This window comes from Pseudorasbora parva, chromosome 4, assembly GCF_024679245.1.
Source record: "Pseudorasbora parva isolate DD20220531a chromosome 4, ASM2467924v1, whole genome shotgun sequence".
Taxonomy (NCBI): domain Eukaryota; kingdom Metazoa; phylum Chordata; class Actinopteri; order Cypriniformes; family Gobionidae; genus Pseudorasbora; species Pseudorasbora parva.
The window spans coordinates 39511744-39531206 of NC_090175.1; the positions used below are offsets into that span (position 1 = coordinate 39511744).

Below are 19463 nucleotides of genomic sequence, written 5' to 3' on the forward strand. Positions count from 1 at the left end.
TGGACTGAACCGTTCCAAATAGTTTGCGTCTCTAGTAAGCAATGATCCACACATTTATAAAGTTATTCACTTTTTGACGGGTCTGACTCTCCCTCTGATAAACCCACAACCCGAAGTTATTCAGTTAACAGCACACTGAATAAACCTACTGTTAAGAGAGAACTGATGATGATAATTACTCTGAGCACAGAGATACTGAGTATGCATGCAGCGAAGGGAGCGATGTTGTTTTGTTTAGTAATTGTAGGTTTCTGCAGTCAAAGCAGTTGGTTTAGGAGTTTTTTTGGCATCTCCGTGTGGTTCTGTTTGGTATCGCAGCGTGAGAGGTCTGCATTTAAGAAATGCAGACAGGAACTGTATGTAAGAAATGCATTTCAATTAATCATAAAAGGACCCTGATATGTCACTATAGACATTAAGAAATCATGTTAATTTCAAATACTTATATCACTGACAACAGTAGTCCAGTCAGGATATTGTCATTTAAAAGTTGTTGTTGGAGCCCTCAACTGATGTTGATGTTGACATGTTTTGATTTGGCCTGAAGCTCCACCCTCCACCTATCAACCAATCACAAAGTCAGTAGTGTTTCGGCATCCGGGTTGCCAGATCTGTTCTAGTTTCCACAGCTGCAGATCTACAAACGTGACTGCTGGATCCTGCAGCCTATCTAGCAGCCTTGAGTCAAGGGGAGGGGGAGAGGGATACACTGCTCTACAGCCATTTGAAAGTGATTGCAGTACCAGTTTTGGCCACAATCTTACATACACTTCCTTCATACACTTCCTTTAAATGTCCATTTTACATAAAATGTCTAAAATTAAAACAATCTCGTTGTTGTTGCTCTCTACACATAATATACATTGTGATGAATTATGTAAAGGTTCTTAGTAATGTTTTTTTTTTTTTCATGGGTGCTTAGGTGTACAAATTTATTATAGAATAGAATTATATGGACTCAGAGTTCAGATGCAAAAGCCTGTAAAAATTATATAAAGATACTGAGTGAATGCTCTCCGTATATAGTACACATTCTTAAACACTTTTACTTCAAACCCACTTAATCCCGGCCTCAGCCCATTCTGAAGTACCGGTACTTAGGTGGTTTACGATACATGGGAGCCTGACAAAATGCTTATTTTAAGGAAACACATCACACGGATTTAGAGGCTTTTGCGTCTGAACTCTGCATACATTTTATTTGTAATGCACTTTATATTAAACAAAATCTCAAAGTATTGCAGAATTAAAACAATCAACAACAATAAATACTAAGTAAATAAGTAAATAAAATAAAATAAATAAAACTTTAAAGGATTAGTTCACCCAAAAATGAAATTGATGTCATTAATGACTCACCGTAATGTCGTTCCACACCCGTAAGACCTTCGTTCATCATCGGAACACAGTTTAAGATATTTTATATTTTAGTCCCAGAGCATATGCAGTCTATACACACTTTACTGTCCATGTCTAGAAAGCTAATAAAAACATCATCAAACAAAGTAGTCCATATGGGACATCAGTTAGTTGATTAGAATCTCTTGAAGCATCGGAAATATATTTTGGTCCAAAAAATAAAGATTCAAATGGCCATGAATCAGTGAATCGATCAATGATTTGGATCGCCAATGTCACGTGATTTCAGCAGTTTGGCAGTTTGACACGTGATCCAAACTGCTGAAATCACATGACATTGCCGATCCGAATCATGAATCAATACGTTGATTCATGGCCCTTTTAATCTTTATGAATATGCTGGACTTTGTTTCTGGATGAGCAAGGAGGATCATCCAGAAATCCAGGATTACACGTCCTCTTTCAGTCAGATTTGTAACATCTTTAGTTGATTGGAACTTCTTAATTATTGTCCTGATGGTGGAAATGGGGATTTTCTTTTTGAATAAATCTGCAAAAATGTCAACAACTCTTTGTTTTTGTCAATATGGGGTACTGTGTGTACATTAAGGAGAGAAAAAAGAACGTGCAGTTTTTTTTTCAATCTCTAACAAGCACTTACCCATACTTCAAATACTTTTTCTAAACTAGTAACACATACTCACACCTACAAAATACAATTGGCCAAATTGATAATTTTCTTTTCAAAAAGGCATTTTCTTCAATATATACTAACTCTTCATTTCAAAATAAAACACATCTTTCTCTGCACACACTAACTTTACCAAAACACTGGAAATATGACTCAAAATGAAATTATTCTGTCAAAGAAAAACACTTCTTTTCACTTCACAAGGTACATGCAGTCAATCAAAGTATACAAGGTTTCAAAATTGCAAAAACGTTTATTTTTCAGTTGTACAGGTATTTGCATGCAGAACGTGCAATCCTCCGTTTTTACACAACATTTCTTGGCTGGGGACTGTATGTCCACATGTACAGTAATGTTCACATTCAAAAGCATTCTAGTAAAAAGCAAATCAGTTTTTTTCTTGTTTACTACAGTAGGTACAGTAGATACATGGTATGATAGAAAAAGTTTTACAGTGTTTCTTACAGTGAACAAAATATCCATGAAACACACAAGAGCATTCGGAACAAAAAAATTAACAACAAAAAGCCCAGATTCTTCAGGGTTGGTCTTCAGGGTTAGGCCACATGTTTTCATCAACATCACATCTGATATTATCCAAGGCGATGCACCTGGAAATAAGACTGCTTGGTATGTGGAATCCACCCTTGGCACGAACTATGATGTCCCTGCAGCCAGCATCCATGGCTTCAAGGAGGGACATCTGGTCATGTGGCTGATGGTCATAAACCTTCCATCTCCATGCACAAAAGAACTCCTTTAGGGGGTTGAGGAAAGGTGAATAGGGCTCCTTGACTCTCTTACTGTTAATCTCAAAGGGAACAGTGTAGAGCTGCTTCATCCACACTGTGTTTGGACAATGTCCACATAATGGTTGTGAGGCTGATGCTATTAATATGGTCAAACTTCTCATGGTCCTCCACAATTCTAGTTTGAATTTCTTGCAGTTTTATTGCATTATTTGCAACAACCATTTCCACAATGGCAAGCTCTTGATCATTATTGAGGAGCTTTCCTCTTCTCCCAGAGGTGTGGAAGACGTTGTATTCTTTAGACGGACAAATCATTCTACATGCACTGCAGTACTGTATGACCTTATTGACATATTGACATGTCAAGTGAGAATATAAATATTATCAGCTGAGATATATTATTTTTTAACTGATATCATTGCTGAAGCAGGTTTTTTTTATACTGTATCTAAGGTTTGGAATATTGTTTTTGCTATTGTGGGATGTTGTGTGTTAGCATTTGTAAATACAACAAAAACAATCCATAATTTTGTTGGGAGGAATACCTTGTCTGTTACAGTTTTTTTTCCAACTGCTAACACATGTTTTCAAAACTCTACATACAATTCCCAAAACTGCAGACACAAAATGCAAAATGCCTCACGTCTCCTTCAAAATGTAACACTGCATTCAAAATGTCATAAACACATTTCAGAATGAAGCATTTCCATCAAATGGCAAACTTCTTTCCTAGTAGTACATTTTTGGATATACCATGTAAACACCATTGTTCTGAATCTAAAGCTCTTTGCTCTTTCATAGGCTTATCTACATTTCAATGCAATGTTCTAGTGAAAGTCGTCTGCTAAGAGTGGTAGTAACAAGTACAGTGTGAACCAATGTAGAAACAGAATATATATTTCAGTTTCTACATTGGTTATATATATGCTTGTTATGCTTGTCACACACACACACACACACACACACACACACACACACACACACACACACACACACACACACACACACACACACACACACACACACACATATGTACATACAGTGAATACGGAAAGTAAAACACAAGTCCACTGTATGTATATATACACATATGTACATACAGTGGATACGGAAAGTATTTATAGTTTATATATATATATATATATATATATATATATATATATATATATATATATATATATATATATATATATATATATACAGTTTTTTTTCAGTCGCTATGGGTGTTATGGCTGTTCCTTTAGCTTTCATTTGTATACTCTCAATTATTTTCAGTTACTGATGTTTAAAACTTTTTGTTAGTTTTAATTATAATAAGGATTCATTGTAACAAAAACTAAACCTTTATTGGCGATTTAATTAAATTGGAAAAAGCTATTAGTATTTAAGTATTTATAGTATGTCACTAGTTAAAAGTCTGAATCTATTATACAAGAGCCGTACAGATGAAATTTTGGTCAGGATTGTGATGGCACTCTTATAACACTGTTACGCTGTCTGACGTTGATTGCATGTCACAAGCCCTCAGTTTATCCTTCAGAGACAACACGTTACATTCACTTTCATCTGCCGGAGCAGAAAACAAAAGAGGGAGACAGAAGGAAGTAAAATAAGAAGAGATGGAGCGAGAACAAGAAAAAAAAGTAAATCATAGATACACAGCAGCAAAAAAGGATCAAACAAGCAACCAATGTGTCATGTTTATGGGTGTAAATGTTAGTCTCTCTGGAGGATATGGAGGATATATAACTAACCTTGTATAAAGGACCTTCAATTAAGGTGGCTTAAAAAAGAGTATTTTACTTGCTGAACCCAAGAGCAAGAGGCATTAATTATTTCAAGTGACAGAGTTTCAGCAGACAGGCCAAGAATAGTATTTAATAATTTAATAATAAAGAAAAAGAAGGGCAAAAACAACAAAGCGCTGTTCTCATGAATAACGATGATTTGACTCATACTCATCAACATCATAAACAAAAATACATGACATTCAGTGTCCCTAAAATAAAGATATGCTTAAAAATCATAAACAAAAAATTAAAAAGTATGATAATATAAATTTAGAATCTTTATTTGAGGATTGAAAATAAACGCGGAAGAGAAGACAATGCTGAATAAAGTCGTCGTTTTTGTTATTTTTGGACCAAAATGTATTTTCGATGCTTCAAGAGATTCTAATTAACCAACCGATGTCACATATGGACTACTTTGATGATGCTTTTATTCCATTTCTGGACATAAGACAGTATAGTGTGCATACACTTTCATGAAGGAACAGAAAAGGACTAAATATAAAATATCTTAAACTGTGTTCCGAAGATGAACGGAGGTCTTATGGGTGTGGAACGACATTAGAGTGAGTCATTAATGACAAACATTTTTTGGGGGGTGAACTAACCTTTTAAAGCCCAAGTCTCTATATTATCCTGAAATACAGCATTGTTGTAAAAAAAAGATTTTCAATGGGGGAAAAATAGATCATAATTATTCTATGAATATTCATTGTTACCATAAAATTATCTAAAAATTCAAAATAAAAAAATATTATGGAACAAAAATATATTACATTGATTTTACTGAAGGAAAAAAATATTTAATTTCAGGGGTCCGATCACTTTGGACCGCAAAGGTCCTGAGTGTGACTTCTAAATGAAGAACCCCAGAGGGTTAACTAACTTGGCAGGACTTTGGCAACAAGATTGGAACACTCTGAAACAGATACAATAATCTGGGTAGCATATTAATTTTAAAACAATTGATTCTTCTGGCTACATTGTAAAAAAAATGGCTCCAACTGAAAATTTTCTAGTGACTGATCACATCTAAATTTTTCTGTTTGCCGAATTGAAATTCTGTGAATTGATGTATGAAGTATGAGACTGTAAACTTGTCTTTCTATAAAGGAAAATATTATAAATGTGTGCTACATAATAATAATAATAATAATAGATTTTATTTATAATGCACTTTTCATTCCGAAGAATCTCAAAGTGCAACAAGGGGGGGGGGGGGATAACAACAAAAAAATGAATAACAAGTAAAAATATAGAATACCACAAACAATCAACCAACACAGAAAACAGAACAGAAACAGAGCTGAAACAGAGCTGATGGTGAACAGAAACAGAGCTGATGGTGAACAGAAACAGAGCTGATGGTGGACAGAAAACAGCTGATGGTGGAAGTCTCTGTTAGCTCCGCAGCACACTGTGGTCCACTCCATGTTTCAGATTTCTCCCAGCGGCAGTGTCCCGATGACATCGCCGAGGCACGACAGCTGAAGACCAGATGATGGGTCTTCTTCATGATGATTCAAACGATGGGGATCGCCGCAGCACCATGCAGGAGGCAGAACATTCCTCCGGGCACTTCTGTGGACACACCGGGGCCGGCGCAGATGTCGCTCCACGGTCGCAATGCAGGACGGAACAGCGGCGCAGCCGAGAAGCAGAACATCCCAACATCATGCCGGACGCCGACGACGAGAGCCCGGATGACGCTAGCCCGGCGCAAACTTCAGCCACCATGCAGCCCAAGCCCAAGGGAGACCACCAGTGAGCACCCGCGGCGAGAAACATCAAATGTCCTCCAAACCAGAACCAACCGCAGCAATTCAAACGTAAACATTAGAGAAGCGGTTGAAAACGGCGAAACGACGAACAACGACCTCTCAGTGGCTGCCAGCAATCAGCAACAGTCCCAATTGTAGCTCTGACTGTTAGACTAGTCACAAACATAAGGACATAAAATAAAATGTAAATCTAATAGTACATTAACATGATTTGTTGTGGGTGGAGAAGCGGCGAACAGACAACGCCAGCGTCCTCTCCCCCACGTTGCCTAGCCAATGACATGACTAAATAAAACAGATAATATGTGCTGTGGCATTTCCTTTTCCCAAAAACATAAACTCCCATAATTGGGAGCTCTTATGATTTTATCCCTTTGGCTTGAATGCTCTGTTTGAAGGGGCGTGTCTACTGTGAGACTTCAGTTTAAATGCCCACTGTTGTGATTGGCTGACAACTTTGCATTTGAAATGCATTTGAAATGCGTATTACATGTGGAACCCTCTCGAATACGTTTACTATGTTTTTTTACTATTACAGCTGTCGAGATGAATGAATCGTGATTGAATTGTGATAATTATAGCATTATTTTTTAGATCTTTTCCCATCACATGAAAGGCTGCAGTGATCAGCTTTGAGTAGACAGACAGTTAGTTAATCACGGGAATGCAGTGATCTCATCTCGTCATTTCAACGTGTTTTCTTTCACAAAATGATTTTACCACACCTATGGCAAACACAACATTGATATGGATACAGTAAGAGCTTCACTGTACAGCATAACAGCGTCATTCATTATAACGGGAGTTTGGGCAAGTGTACAGATATACTCCAACATGTGATTGATTGCTTTCTGGAGTTTAATCACAATTTTAATAACAGATTTTTTTAGTCACTGGCTTGATTTACTGACTTAACAGTGTTAAATGATTTAGAAAAAAAACATCTGTGTGAACTTGAATAATTAGCTTCACATCAGAAATCACTGATTACAGATAAGGCATTAATAAAAACTGTTACTTACTATTTGCAGCGGTGCTGTTGAATCCATACATAAAAGTGTTTGTAAAGCATGTGCTGACATTGCGACTGAATTAAATGTAAAAAATAAACTGAATCCATTTTCTCCAAATTCTCTGGGCAGACAAAGCATAGAAAGGGGAGGTAACCTTCCCTGTATGACGACAAAGGGATTTCAGATTTCAGATTCCAGGCCATCTGAACTTTCATTTTCTCAAAGGCAGAGCACGATAGCCAGGGCTTGGTTTACACCCATCGCCATTTCTGGCCACTGGGGGGACCATAAGCAGTGGAACTCATATTAATATTAAATAAGTGACATTATCATGCCATGGGACCTTTAAGCCTATATACACATATGTTTAAATACTTAGAAATTATTTTCATTGGTGTCAATGGAGACTTTTCTGAACCATCGGATTTCAACAAAAAATCTTAATTTGTGTTCCAAAGATAAACGGAGGTCTTACAGGTCTCGGAACGACATTAGGGTAAGTAATTAATGACAGAATTTTTATTTTTGGGTGAACTAACCCTTTAATATAACTCTGATTGTATTCGTCTGAAAGAAGAATGACATATACACGTGGCTTGAGGGTAAGTAAATCAAGGGAAAATTTTAATTTTGGGTGAACTATCACTTTAATAACCATCTCTGTTCATGCTGGAATGTCAGCTAAATGGTTAATGCGGCCATTCTTAAAAGATACATCTTTGCTTATTAAACAGAATGCTCATTGACAGAGGGGCTGTAGACAGAAAGCAAGGACGGGTTCCTCTTCAGCATGATTTAAACTTAACTCTAAACTGACTTCCTGAATGTAATAGATCCTCTAGAGCAGTTCTTTCCTTCAGAATACATTAAAAACAATTATATTTTGAAAAATAATAATTTAACTGTTGTTTTATTTTAATATATTCACTGTAAAAAAAAAAAAAAAAAAAAAAAAAAAAGACTAATCACATTTAAATTTTTCAGTTGGCCAAATTGAATTTCTTTTAATTAAATTGCATCAATTCCCAGAAATTCAATTTGGCCAACTGAAAAATTTGTATGTGACCAGTCACTATAAAATGTTCAGTTGGAGAGGCCTTTATTTTTTTACAGTGTTTAAATTGAATGTTTTCTTCTGATAAGCTGCTTGTTACGAACTGCTCTAAGACAGAAGGTTGAAGATCCACATGCAGTATTTATTAAAGGGTAATCCAAAGTCGTAGTCCATAAAACAGGCAAAAGGTCATAAACAGGTAGGCAGTTCAATCAGGCAAACAAAACAACGGACAGAGGCAAAAGGGTAAACCAAGACAGGCAAGAAATCCAAAGAACCAAAAAACATGAAACCATAGAAATGCAGTTGCAACACTAAACAAGACTTCGCAATGAATGACACAGATAACCAGGCTTATATAGGCAGAGGTAATGAGACACAGGTGTAAACAGTGAGTGCTAATGAGTCCAGGGAAAGGATTGTGGGTAATGTAGTTTGTGATGGAATGACAGTCCGGGGTGGAGTGCCCTCTGGTGGTGATCACGGGCACTCTGATGAATTGTGACACTGCTATTGCTCCAGTCTAACAATTTACAATAAGGTATAATTTGCTAACATTATTTAAAACATTAACTAACATTAACTAACAATGAGCAATATATTCTTACAGCTTTTATTAATCTTTGTTAATGTTAATAAATTACTTCTCTGTAGAGGTATTGTTCCTTGTTATTTCATGTTAATTAGTTAAATCAAACAAAACCATATTGAAAAGTGTTACCACATTTTTTATTATTATAAATGTTGACATTTTTAAGGTTTCTTTCTAAACAGTATTTATTTGAAATTTATTTTTTAAAACCTGTTTTTTCTGACCTGTCACTTTTGATCAGTTTAATGTATCCTTGCTGAATAAAAATGTATTAGTTCAAAAATCACACCATGCTTTAGTCATTATTAGATGTTTATACAATAGTAATTTTATATATACAATGGTACTGTATTATTAACATTATATTCATATAATCTTTGTAGCTCTATAAACTTACTTAAAAAAAAGAGATCTCTTTTTTTCAAATTGTATTTATTCTATATCTTTGATGTTGTGTATCTGAAGCTAATGCGCTCTGTTCCTATCGGTCAGTTATACTTATTGAACTATAGCAGAAGCCAGAAACAAGAATATCTAAGAGTAAAAACATGACAAATTGATAACACTGTAGATCATCCCTGGTCCAAACTGAATGAAATGTGAGGAAATCACAGCTGACACTTCTCTGAACGAAACAAACATCTTTGATCATTCAAAGCTGAATCTTCTTGGGCTCACATAAACACAGAAAGATTCTGTCAAAGATCGATGCATGCTGAAGTGAAGCTTTAAATCCCAAGAGGATTACTATGAGATCTGTATTGTAATGGTGATCGTCACATAGTGAAACTGCTTTAAGGTTTGATTGCTCCTATTCATTGAGTGTCATAGCTGGTCTCTTTTGGCCTTATCTCAAATGCTCCAAAAGGCAAAGCCTGCATTTATGTGCGTGAGAAAGAGAGAGAGAGAGAGAGAATGGTACACAGAGGCCAAGGAATAAAAGTCTTTGTTCATAAAAAGAGTTGGGATTATAGAAGCAGAAAGGAGATTTGTTCAATAAGAAGTAATCTTTCATTTATGTCCTCATTTGATACTGATTCTCTTTTTCTCTCCTTTTCCCTGCCCCAGGATGAAAAAAATCAGGTATTAATAACCAACGCCTGGCTACAGCTGGTGAGTTTCTACTTCTTTTTGTACTCATGCATTGTACATGTATGTGTAAGTGTGTGTGTCCAAAAGTTCCTTTAAGGGAATTTGGTGATATCCCAGGCAATTCCTTACCATTTAGTCACAGCTACTCTTTGAAATGACCAAACTTGTTTAAACTATTTGTCAAGATTACATTTCTATAACAAATGTAAATAAGAAATAAAATCCAACATAGGCTGATTAAAAAATAATAATAATAAAAGTATGCAATGAAATTCACTGCAGTTTCCAGCTGAAATCAACACGTGACAGTAAAACAATAACAACTTTTATTCCTTTTTTTACACAAATTCTGATCACATGGGCCGGCTTGTTTCTCACTGTTCCTTGCATAATAACACTTCAAAACCATGCACTTACCATATTGCACGACTACACATATTTTACACACATTGCACATGTTACCGTTTGCATCAAATAATCAGCTCCATAAAGTGGAACTTTGCTCGGTAGCTGCTATGATTTAAAATCTGTGTTTAACCTCAGAACTATCGTAAAGTAAAAAAGGGGTGCCAAAGTTTGATTTTGTGGTGGTTGTGCTTTAAAAATAAATTATTATAATCTTAATTAAAAGATTATTGATAATTGAAGGATTTTGAAAGTCTGAAAGTAATCACTGTTGAGTGTTGAGGTTAACCCTGACTGCTTTAAATGTTTAAAAATGATTACCAGTTGAAAACATTCATTAGAAATTTAAAAGACAACTCCGGTGAGATATGACCCTAGGAGTAATTAACAGATGGTTACCGAGTGGATCGTTCTCTAGGATGCGTTTTCATGAAAATCGAATGTAAAGAGTTTTATCTCGAAAAACAGATTCGCTTATAGCGCTTGTCTATGGGGCACAGGGTAAGTGAAATTAAATCGCTAGTTAATACCACTAACAAGGCTAAAAATAGCCTCACACTAACACTGTAGCATAATGAGGGTCCCTACATGCAAACCAAAGCATTGAGAACTTTGTAAGTGTACAAACAGTTTAATTAGATGATACTTTATAAAGACAGTGCATTACGCATTTACGGTCAGGCATCTGCATCAGACCGCATTTACGGTCTGTTTATCATCTTGAAAAACAGTCTTGACTAGTCAAGTGACGAGTGCTTGGAATCTCATATGGTACGTTGTTTCCGGAAGAAAGCGCTGAACGCAACAGAGAAAATAAATAAATAAAAATAAAAAAGTCCATGTAATTAGATTTCACAACCTTAATTCCCATTGACCAGCTCACTTAGCTGTTTTCCAAGATGGTGCCTGACCGTAAACGCGTAATACACTGTCTTTATAAAGTATCTTCTTATTAAACTGTTTGTACACGTACACAGTTCTCAATGCTTCGGTTTACATGTAGGGACCCTCATCATGAGAGTTAGTGTTAGTGTGAGGCTATTTTGAGCCTTGTTAGTGGTATTAACTAGCAATTTAATTTCACTTACCCTTTGCCCCATAGACAAGCATTATAAGCTAATCTGTTTTTAGAGATAAAACTCTTTACATTCGATTTTCATGAAAACGCATCCCAGAGAATCATCTACTCGTTCAACATCTGTAAATTCCCCCTAGGGTCATTTCTCACCGGAGATGTTCTTTAAAAAAATGTAATCAAATGTATTAAGTTACATTACTTTAATAAAGTAATTGAAATAGTTGCACTTCTCATTACATTGAAAATGGGGTAATCTGTAACCTATTACCTATTACAAAGTAACCTTCCCAATGCTGATGTTTATCTGTTTAATAGAAAATGTTGCTGTGAAACATGCTATATTAACTGAAAGCTATATGAAAGGCAATCCTCTTATTCCTACAGCCATTGCAAATTGAAAAACATGATTTATCTCCTTCATTCTCATTAAGTCTCCTCTCTCTTAAACTGTCATTTTTGCAAGTCTAATAGCAATTTGGCTTATTTTAAACATGACGGTCCACATACTCTTGTCCTGCTCAGTTATGCTGCTCAGTGGCACATCTTCCTCAAGTGCTCATTGTTCAGACATCTCCCTGGAACGCAAAACCAACAGCAAAATTATTTGAAATTTAAATAGGTTGTTCCAGTCACATTGCTTGCAGGTGACGCCAACCAAGCTTTCAGACCTCAGCGCAACAAGATAACAACATTTCAATGGCTTCTAGGTTTAATGTCACATCCCTTGGTCACATCAGGCAGATTTACAACTAAAATAACAGCTTGAAGTGGAGCAGGAGCAGGTTTTATGTCAGGGAGCTTGACTTATAATGGTCTTTGTGACATTTGTTATGTTACAGCCTAACATTAATTATTTTTTCACAAAATTCTACAAACAATACCCCATAATGACAACGTCAAAGACGTTGTTTGCCTAGACTAGTCAGTATTAAGGGAAAGATGAATGCAGCAATATACAGAGATATCTGCTCCAGAGCGCTCTGCACCTCAAACTGGGGCAAAGTTTTCAACGACACCAGGACAATGACCGTAAGCACACAGCAAAGATTACAAAGGAGTGGCTATGGGAGAACTCTGTGAATGTCCTTAAGTGGCCCAGCCAGAGACCAGACTTGAACCCAATTGAACATCTCTGGAGAGATCTGAAAGTTCAGTAGCCTAATTTTCTATTTTTAAGCAACTAACCCCACTCCTACTCTAAACCTACCCACTCTCAACAATATAAAACACGTAACAGGCAAATACATGTACAGACACAGACAGGTATTTATTGCAAAAACTGACCAAAAACCGTATAAAAGTATTACCACAAGTCTTCTGAAGTCATATATCTTCATGTGAAGAACAGAGTTGATCTTAATGTTTTAGCTGTTTAAATGATAATTGCACCCCTTTGTGAACAGAACACACATGCACTCATTCATGTTTCTCATTCAAATGATACACAAGACTCTTTAGAATGATGCGATCAGTCACGAGACACACGAGAGCCAATGGCATTTTACAATCAAAGCTGACTTAATGACGCAATTGGTCACGAGACATACAACAGCCAATGCTTTCAAAGCTGATGTGACGTTTCTTCTGGCGGCAATATTTGAAATGTATTAATCTTCGGCGGATGGTATCGATGTTACTGATTGCTTTTGGGGATTTTCTTCACACAAATCAATCATTTGGCTTGGAACACTTGGAATATTTGTACTTTCTGAATAAATTGTGCCTGCAGTTGTATCAGCCTGTTATATCCTGTTTTTTATAATACACAATTAGATAGGTTTAGGGAAGGGTTTGAGTTACATAATCAAAATGTGTCTGATTAAAAAGAAAATAAATGTAAATAAAATTATGCTGGCTGAATCAAACTGAAAAATAAGGTATTGGAACAGAGAAAGTAAGTGGACCACGGATGCTGCTTGTCATTGACTTACGTAGACATCACTTCCGTGGACCCATCACATTCACGACTCACATGTAAACTTTTTTCAGCACCCAAGAGTGTTCTAAGATTTTAAGGGGTGATGAATTGAGAATTCAACTTTCCCTCGAGCTTTTGATATATAAAAGGTCATGGTAATATAAGAATATCCTGTAAGTTTCAGAGCTGAAAAATCCATGTTAGTCAAAGAAAAGCTTTTATTGATACCAGGCCCTGCAAACTCAGAATATGCCAGGTTGTGATGTCAGAGTGTGGTGAAACACCGACTCAACATAAAATGAACAACGCCTGATTCTATAGCCCTGCCTGTCGACTCGTGCCACCGACATGACACAGGCCTACAAAGAGCTAAACCGGATCCAACTTCTGCAATAAACATGCCACATAAGTTTCATTCGGATTCCAATATTATGAATGCATGGATGAATTTTATTTATTTGCAGACAGGATTAGTTTACATGAATTAATGAAACAACACACTTATGTGAGTAAAAATGTATTTTATATGTGATAGTATTGCATTGTTACAGATTGTTTGATCTAGATCTATTGATTATGTGTACGTGTCTAACAGAACATACCTTAGTGCTGTCAAAGGCTAAAGAATCCTCTAATTGTGGTTCTTGATGCACATTATTCAATATCTTGACTTGATATTTAAAGTAAAAATAAAAAAAAGTTTGGATCATCCTGTCTGCAACGCGTGTGTGTGTGTGTGTGTGTGTGTGTGTGTGTGTGTGTGTGTGTGTGTGTGTGTGTGTGTGTGTGTGTGTGTGTGTGTGTGTGTGTGTGTGTCATGCACGGTTCACGGTTCACACTTATATCCACTGATCGGGCGGGCCAAGTAATAAAAAAATAACATTCCAATCAATCGTGGGTGGATGAAAGATAAATAATTCTGTTAATTTGATAAAGATATTTTGCAAGCCCTGTGGACGGATTATTCTGGTTGCCGTTTCCCCACGCGATTAAAAACAATCCCTCACGACACATGGGGGAGCCGAAGTTCATTAAATATGCTAATTGTATTAAATCATAGAAGTGGACGTTTACTTCCAAATCTACAGTACGGCACGCCAATAAAATCCAAGCGTTCAGGAGAGAGCCTCAAAACCAGGGTAGAAAATAGCCTATTATTTATTCATTATGATGTTTTTTAATGTAAAAACCACCCAAACATCACAAGTATACCTGAGACAACAGTATAACTTTTTTTTTAAAGCCAGTTCATGACACCTTTAATAGATAACAGTTCTGCAATCAAATTCAATAATTCTGCACTCATCTGGCTATTATTTACTTGAGGGAAAGCTTCTATGCTGAGAACATTATAAACCAAATTAATAGCAAAAATGCCCAGGCCCACTAAAAATGCAAAACATACGCATATTAAATACATTTAGTAAGCACATAATCAGCTTAAATGCAGGAAAGTGTGAAATTTCTTGAAAGCCATGTTCGTAAATGTGTATATACTCACAAATGGCACCAATTGGCTGGAGCCAACAGTGAGTTTTAGTTGTTAAAAGGTGTTTCTATCTGTCTGAAACATTCCTCAGCTCTAATTCACCTTTATTGACCTCATCAGCCATAATGCATGAGTTTAGCCAACTGAGCACTTAACCATGAAATTAAGCTGGATAAGAAATTTTCCACAAAGGAGCTGCTTTGATTATGAACCCAAAATTCAGACCAGTTGCTTTCCAAAGTGCTAAGCTGGTTTAGAGACAGACCTTACAAAGATGAGCTCCCACAGATTGACTTAAGGGGTTAGATCACCCCCCCCCATGAAACACAAATTAAGATATTTTGAATTAAATCTGAGAGATTTCTGCCCATCCATTGAGAGATTGTAAAACAAATATGAATTGAGCAGTTTGGTCCAAATTTCGAGACTTGATCGCTTTATATGATAAACAGATGAAATTTAGGCTTTTATTCACATATAAACATTGATCAGTGAACATAAACAGAAGCTCAACCGGACCTGCTTATCGTGACTACACTGCTTGGTTCATATGGATTAGTTTTATGATCTCTTTATGAACTTTTTGAAGCGTCAAAAAGCAGTAGTTGCATGGAGGCCAATGCCAATGGAGGGACAGAGATCTCTCAGATAAAAAGCACAAAATTACTGTTTCTAATCTTTGCGATCTTCAGGGTTAGGCCACATGTTTTCATCAACATTACATCTGATATTATCCAAGGCGATCCACCTGGGATAAAACCGCTTGGTTTGTCAGATCTCCACCCTTGGATCCTGCATCTCTCACTGCATCTCTTACTAGGCCTGCTCTTCTCCTCAGCCCTTTGCGCTTTCTCTTCCTCATCCAGACATTATAGTGTTTTTCTGTTTCTGTTTCCGAAAATATCACTCCTTAAAGTCCTCCTTTTACTCTATAAGTGTCAATGTAATAGAAAAAAATAACCCCTGCTACTGAGTCTAAGCCAGACTGGATTCAGCTGTGTGTCAATTATTAAATTGTTTGTTTATTATCAGCTGATATATTGTTTTTAACTGATATCATTGCAGAAGCAGTGGTTTTTATACTGTATCTTTATACTGTTTTTGCTATTGTGGGATGTTGTGTGCTAACATTCGTAAATGCTACAAAAACAATCCTTAATTTTGTTGGGAGGTATAGCTTGTCTGTTAAGAAAATGTAAACATTGTGGAAATGTGTTCACTCACTGCATATTGTGTGAAAACGACATGAAATGTGTCAATGGTAGGGCCACAAAAGAACGATGTTGTGCTAATTGTGTTTAGAGTTTTGAAAATGTGACAAGTGAATGGAAAAAAAGCTTGTTATCGACTGAAAAAAACTGTATAAAGAAGACTTAAATAACTGATTTTGAATAAGAGTTCCATTTTTAAAGCCTATTCCAACCAACTTGGCAGTTTCTCTGATTAAACCCTCTGTCTGTCTGGGTCTAGTCATAATAACAAATAATAAGAAACATCAATAACATCAGCTTATTTGGGGTTGCCCAAAAATACAGTCTTTCCATTTACTTTAGATATTACATTGTAGGCTGTTAGGATTTATAATGGTATGCATGATTAAAAATATGAATATAAATATATATCATCAAAATATGCGTTTTCATAAATAAGTTTAGTATGAAATAAATGTATAAAATCTGGCCAGGGCTCACTTGAAAAAGAGACTACTGTCTCAGTATTACACTGTCTGTGACTACCCTGGTATAAAAATTAAAAAAATAAATAAATAAATAAACATTATTAATAAATAATTATCACATATAAATTATAACACATTCTTAAATAAGATTTTTTTAAATAAAAATATTAACAACAGTTCATACAAATATATAAATAAAATATAAATCTGGTTCAAAATTAGCTTTTTCACCTCATCTTTTTTGGTTGTAAATTCTTTAGTGTAGCTTAAAAACATGAAACTGCACGTGACATTGGGAACAGAGATGATCTGTTCTTTTCTTGGACATGGAGGAATAGTATGTTTAAAATATGTGTTCCAGTACATGAAAATGTGTGCAGCGCACATTCCCTGATCCTATCATGATGTCAGTGCCGAGCAAGCCATTGTGTCCACAGAGAGAGGCAGTGCCCCAGGGAATACGCTCACTAAAGCACACTGGGACATCTGAGCCACATAGAGACGTGTGGGACAGAAATTCCTCTTTCCTCCTGACTGATCTAATGTGATCTGTGAGGATGAAACAAACATCATTTATTTTGAATTAATTTTGCATCAATGAAAACACACACACACAAGTAATCAGAAATAGTTTAAATGTTGTATTAATAGCAGTCTGTAAACCTGAAAAGTGGCAATACAGGAGTTAAAGAGGGACAAATTAAATATATAGTAATTGTGCCTAACACACATTGTTTTGTTTTTGGAACATGCTCAGCCCAGGGTCTTAATTAAATATAATTAAATATTTCAGAGAGGCGATAGATCAACCAAAAATTGTTGCATTATTTATTCACCCTCATGTTGCTTCAAACCCATTAATCTTTCATTCATCATCAGAACCTCAATTAAGATATTTTTTATATATTCTTTTATTATTATTTTAATATAATAAATGTTTATATCAATATTTAATATAAACAACATGCATGTTTGACATGTCAAAACAAACCTCATTGGCTCTCACCAATGAAAAACACATTTGCCCATCTGTTGACCATATTTGATGTGCTCTATGTACAGTACAGTACAGTATGTACATTGATCAGTATTTATATAAATATAAAGTGGTTTTATATTTTAAAGTGATCTCTTCAGAAGACTTGTATTAAACTAGTCCCCTCTTCCCCATCCATATGCCACAGACGGCTTTTAACTTTTAGAGTAACTTTTAAAGTTCTCTAGTTTGGAGCTAAATGTACTTGGTCGCACAGCCAAGATAAATCTGCGTTTCCACACACCTTCATTTCCAACTTCAGACTTCTGGCAGAAGGTTTGGACTCCTTAGCAGCTTTCATTGGCCAAGGACCACCCAAGAGGAATTCGACACGTAAAGAAACCAATCAAAGTTCATAAATGTAAAGTTGATGTTCCCACTATAACAATTCATTTAAGAATGCCATGCAAGTTTGCTGCAAAAATGCCGCAAAAATTTTGCTTTTTTTTTACTTTAACATAGGGTTGTAATGCCCTTTCATTTTAATTTCAATCTTTTTTATTTATTTAATTCAGTTATTGTGGTTTAAAATTGTACTTGCAAAAAGTGAAAATTGTGAACTTGCTCAATTTTGTGCTCCACCGTCACTCCCTATGTTCCCAGTCACCATGCAGAATACTAATCGGCAGATTTACCTGAGATTTCCTTACCTGAACGCCTTACTTCCAGCGAACCCAGCTCCATTGATCCTTGTGATCCTCTCCTGTGCTCCTCTAGTGATATGCACTCCCTTGTCCCCTTTCGGTGGGTCAAGTTCTCTCATGAACCTAGCAACTGAGATGTGTGCTTTCCATCACTCACAGATTCACCAGTCATGATCTCCTTTCACTATCTGCAAAACAACAAGACTATTCATTCTCCTATATTGCTCCTCAAGTTACAATATTATAATTTCAACTTTGATGTTTTGCTCAATTCCTTTTGCTGCAATGAAACTGTTAACGATTACATCTATCCGGTTGTTAAGGCTGACGTCACGCGGCAGCGCTTCCGGGTCCAAACGCTCTATCTTATACCACAAGAAAAACTACAAACGGTGCTAATATACACACACAATGTGGTGTGATACTACAAAAAAAGCTATAATCATAACCTTTTTCTCCATACCAAAATTCCAGATGGCCAGACAGTGATTCATCTTTTTTAAATCGTTAAAATATTAATGTATGTGACGCTGTGAGCACAGAGACTGTTGTGTAGACTGTAAGTATTTAAAATGTTAAACTTTTTTAAATGTTTGATGTTTAATATGAATAAATCACGCTCATAAACGGGCGTCAATTGCATTCTCAAGTGAAACGAGTTGAGGCTTGGACCCAGAAACGGCGTTCCTTTCGTCACGACTTAACAAGCGGATATCTCTTTTCTGAGTCTGGCTTCCTATAACAGCGTGAAATGCATGGGTCTAACTGGCTAAAGCTAGATCACAAAACAAACATGACAGAAGCGGATGTTTGGTCTTTACCTAAAGACTTAAGACTCCAGCACCAATGATTTATGATTAATAAAAAATACAGTGACCGTAATTAATCAATTTGTGTCAGAAGAGCATATTATTCTGAATAAAACTGCTATTTATCAACTCACATAAAAACAGAACACGCATACTTATTCAGTCACCGCTGCTTCCATATAATGCATAAAATGACTCCTTTAAAGGCACTGTAGGTAATTTTTGACTGTATTAAAGCTTAAAAAACATAATATAATTGCAGATATTTAGGAAACAGGCTAA

At 35.9% G+C, this 19463-nt stretch overlaps 1 protein-coding gene and 1 long non-coding RNA gene across 3 annotated transcripts in view; one reads left to right on the plus strand and one right to left on the minus strand.

The window, feature by feature from the left end:
- chrna8 (cholinergic receptor, nicotinic, alpha 8) overlaps positions 1-19463 on the plus strand; it is a 140499-nt gene that overhangs the window by 72925 nt on the left and 48111 nt on the right. For both annotated transcript variants that reach the window (XM_067441728.1, XM_067441727.1), the window contains exon 3: positions 10101-10145. In XM_067441728.1, the coding sequence (XP_067297829.1) occupies positions 10101-10145 (45 nt within the window). The remainder of the gene's footprint in view (positions 1-10100; positions 10146-19463) is intronic.
- The window catches only part of LOC137073351 (uncharacterized), a 41942-nt gene continuing 40920 nt past the window's right edge, over positions 18442-19463 (minus strand). Inside the window, exon 3 of the long non-coding RNA XR_010904770.1 lies at positions 18442-18560. This is a non-coding gene — a long non-coding RNA (uncharacterized lncRNA). The remainder of the gene's footprint in view (positions 18561-19463) is intronic.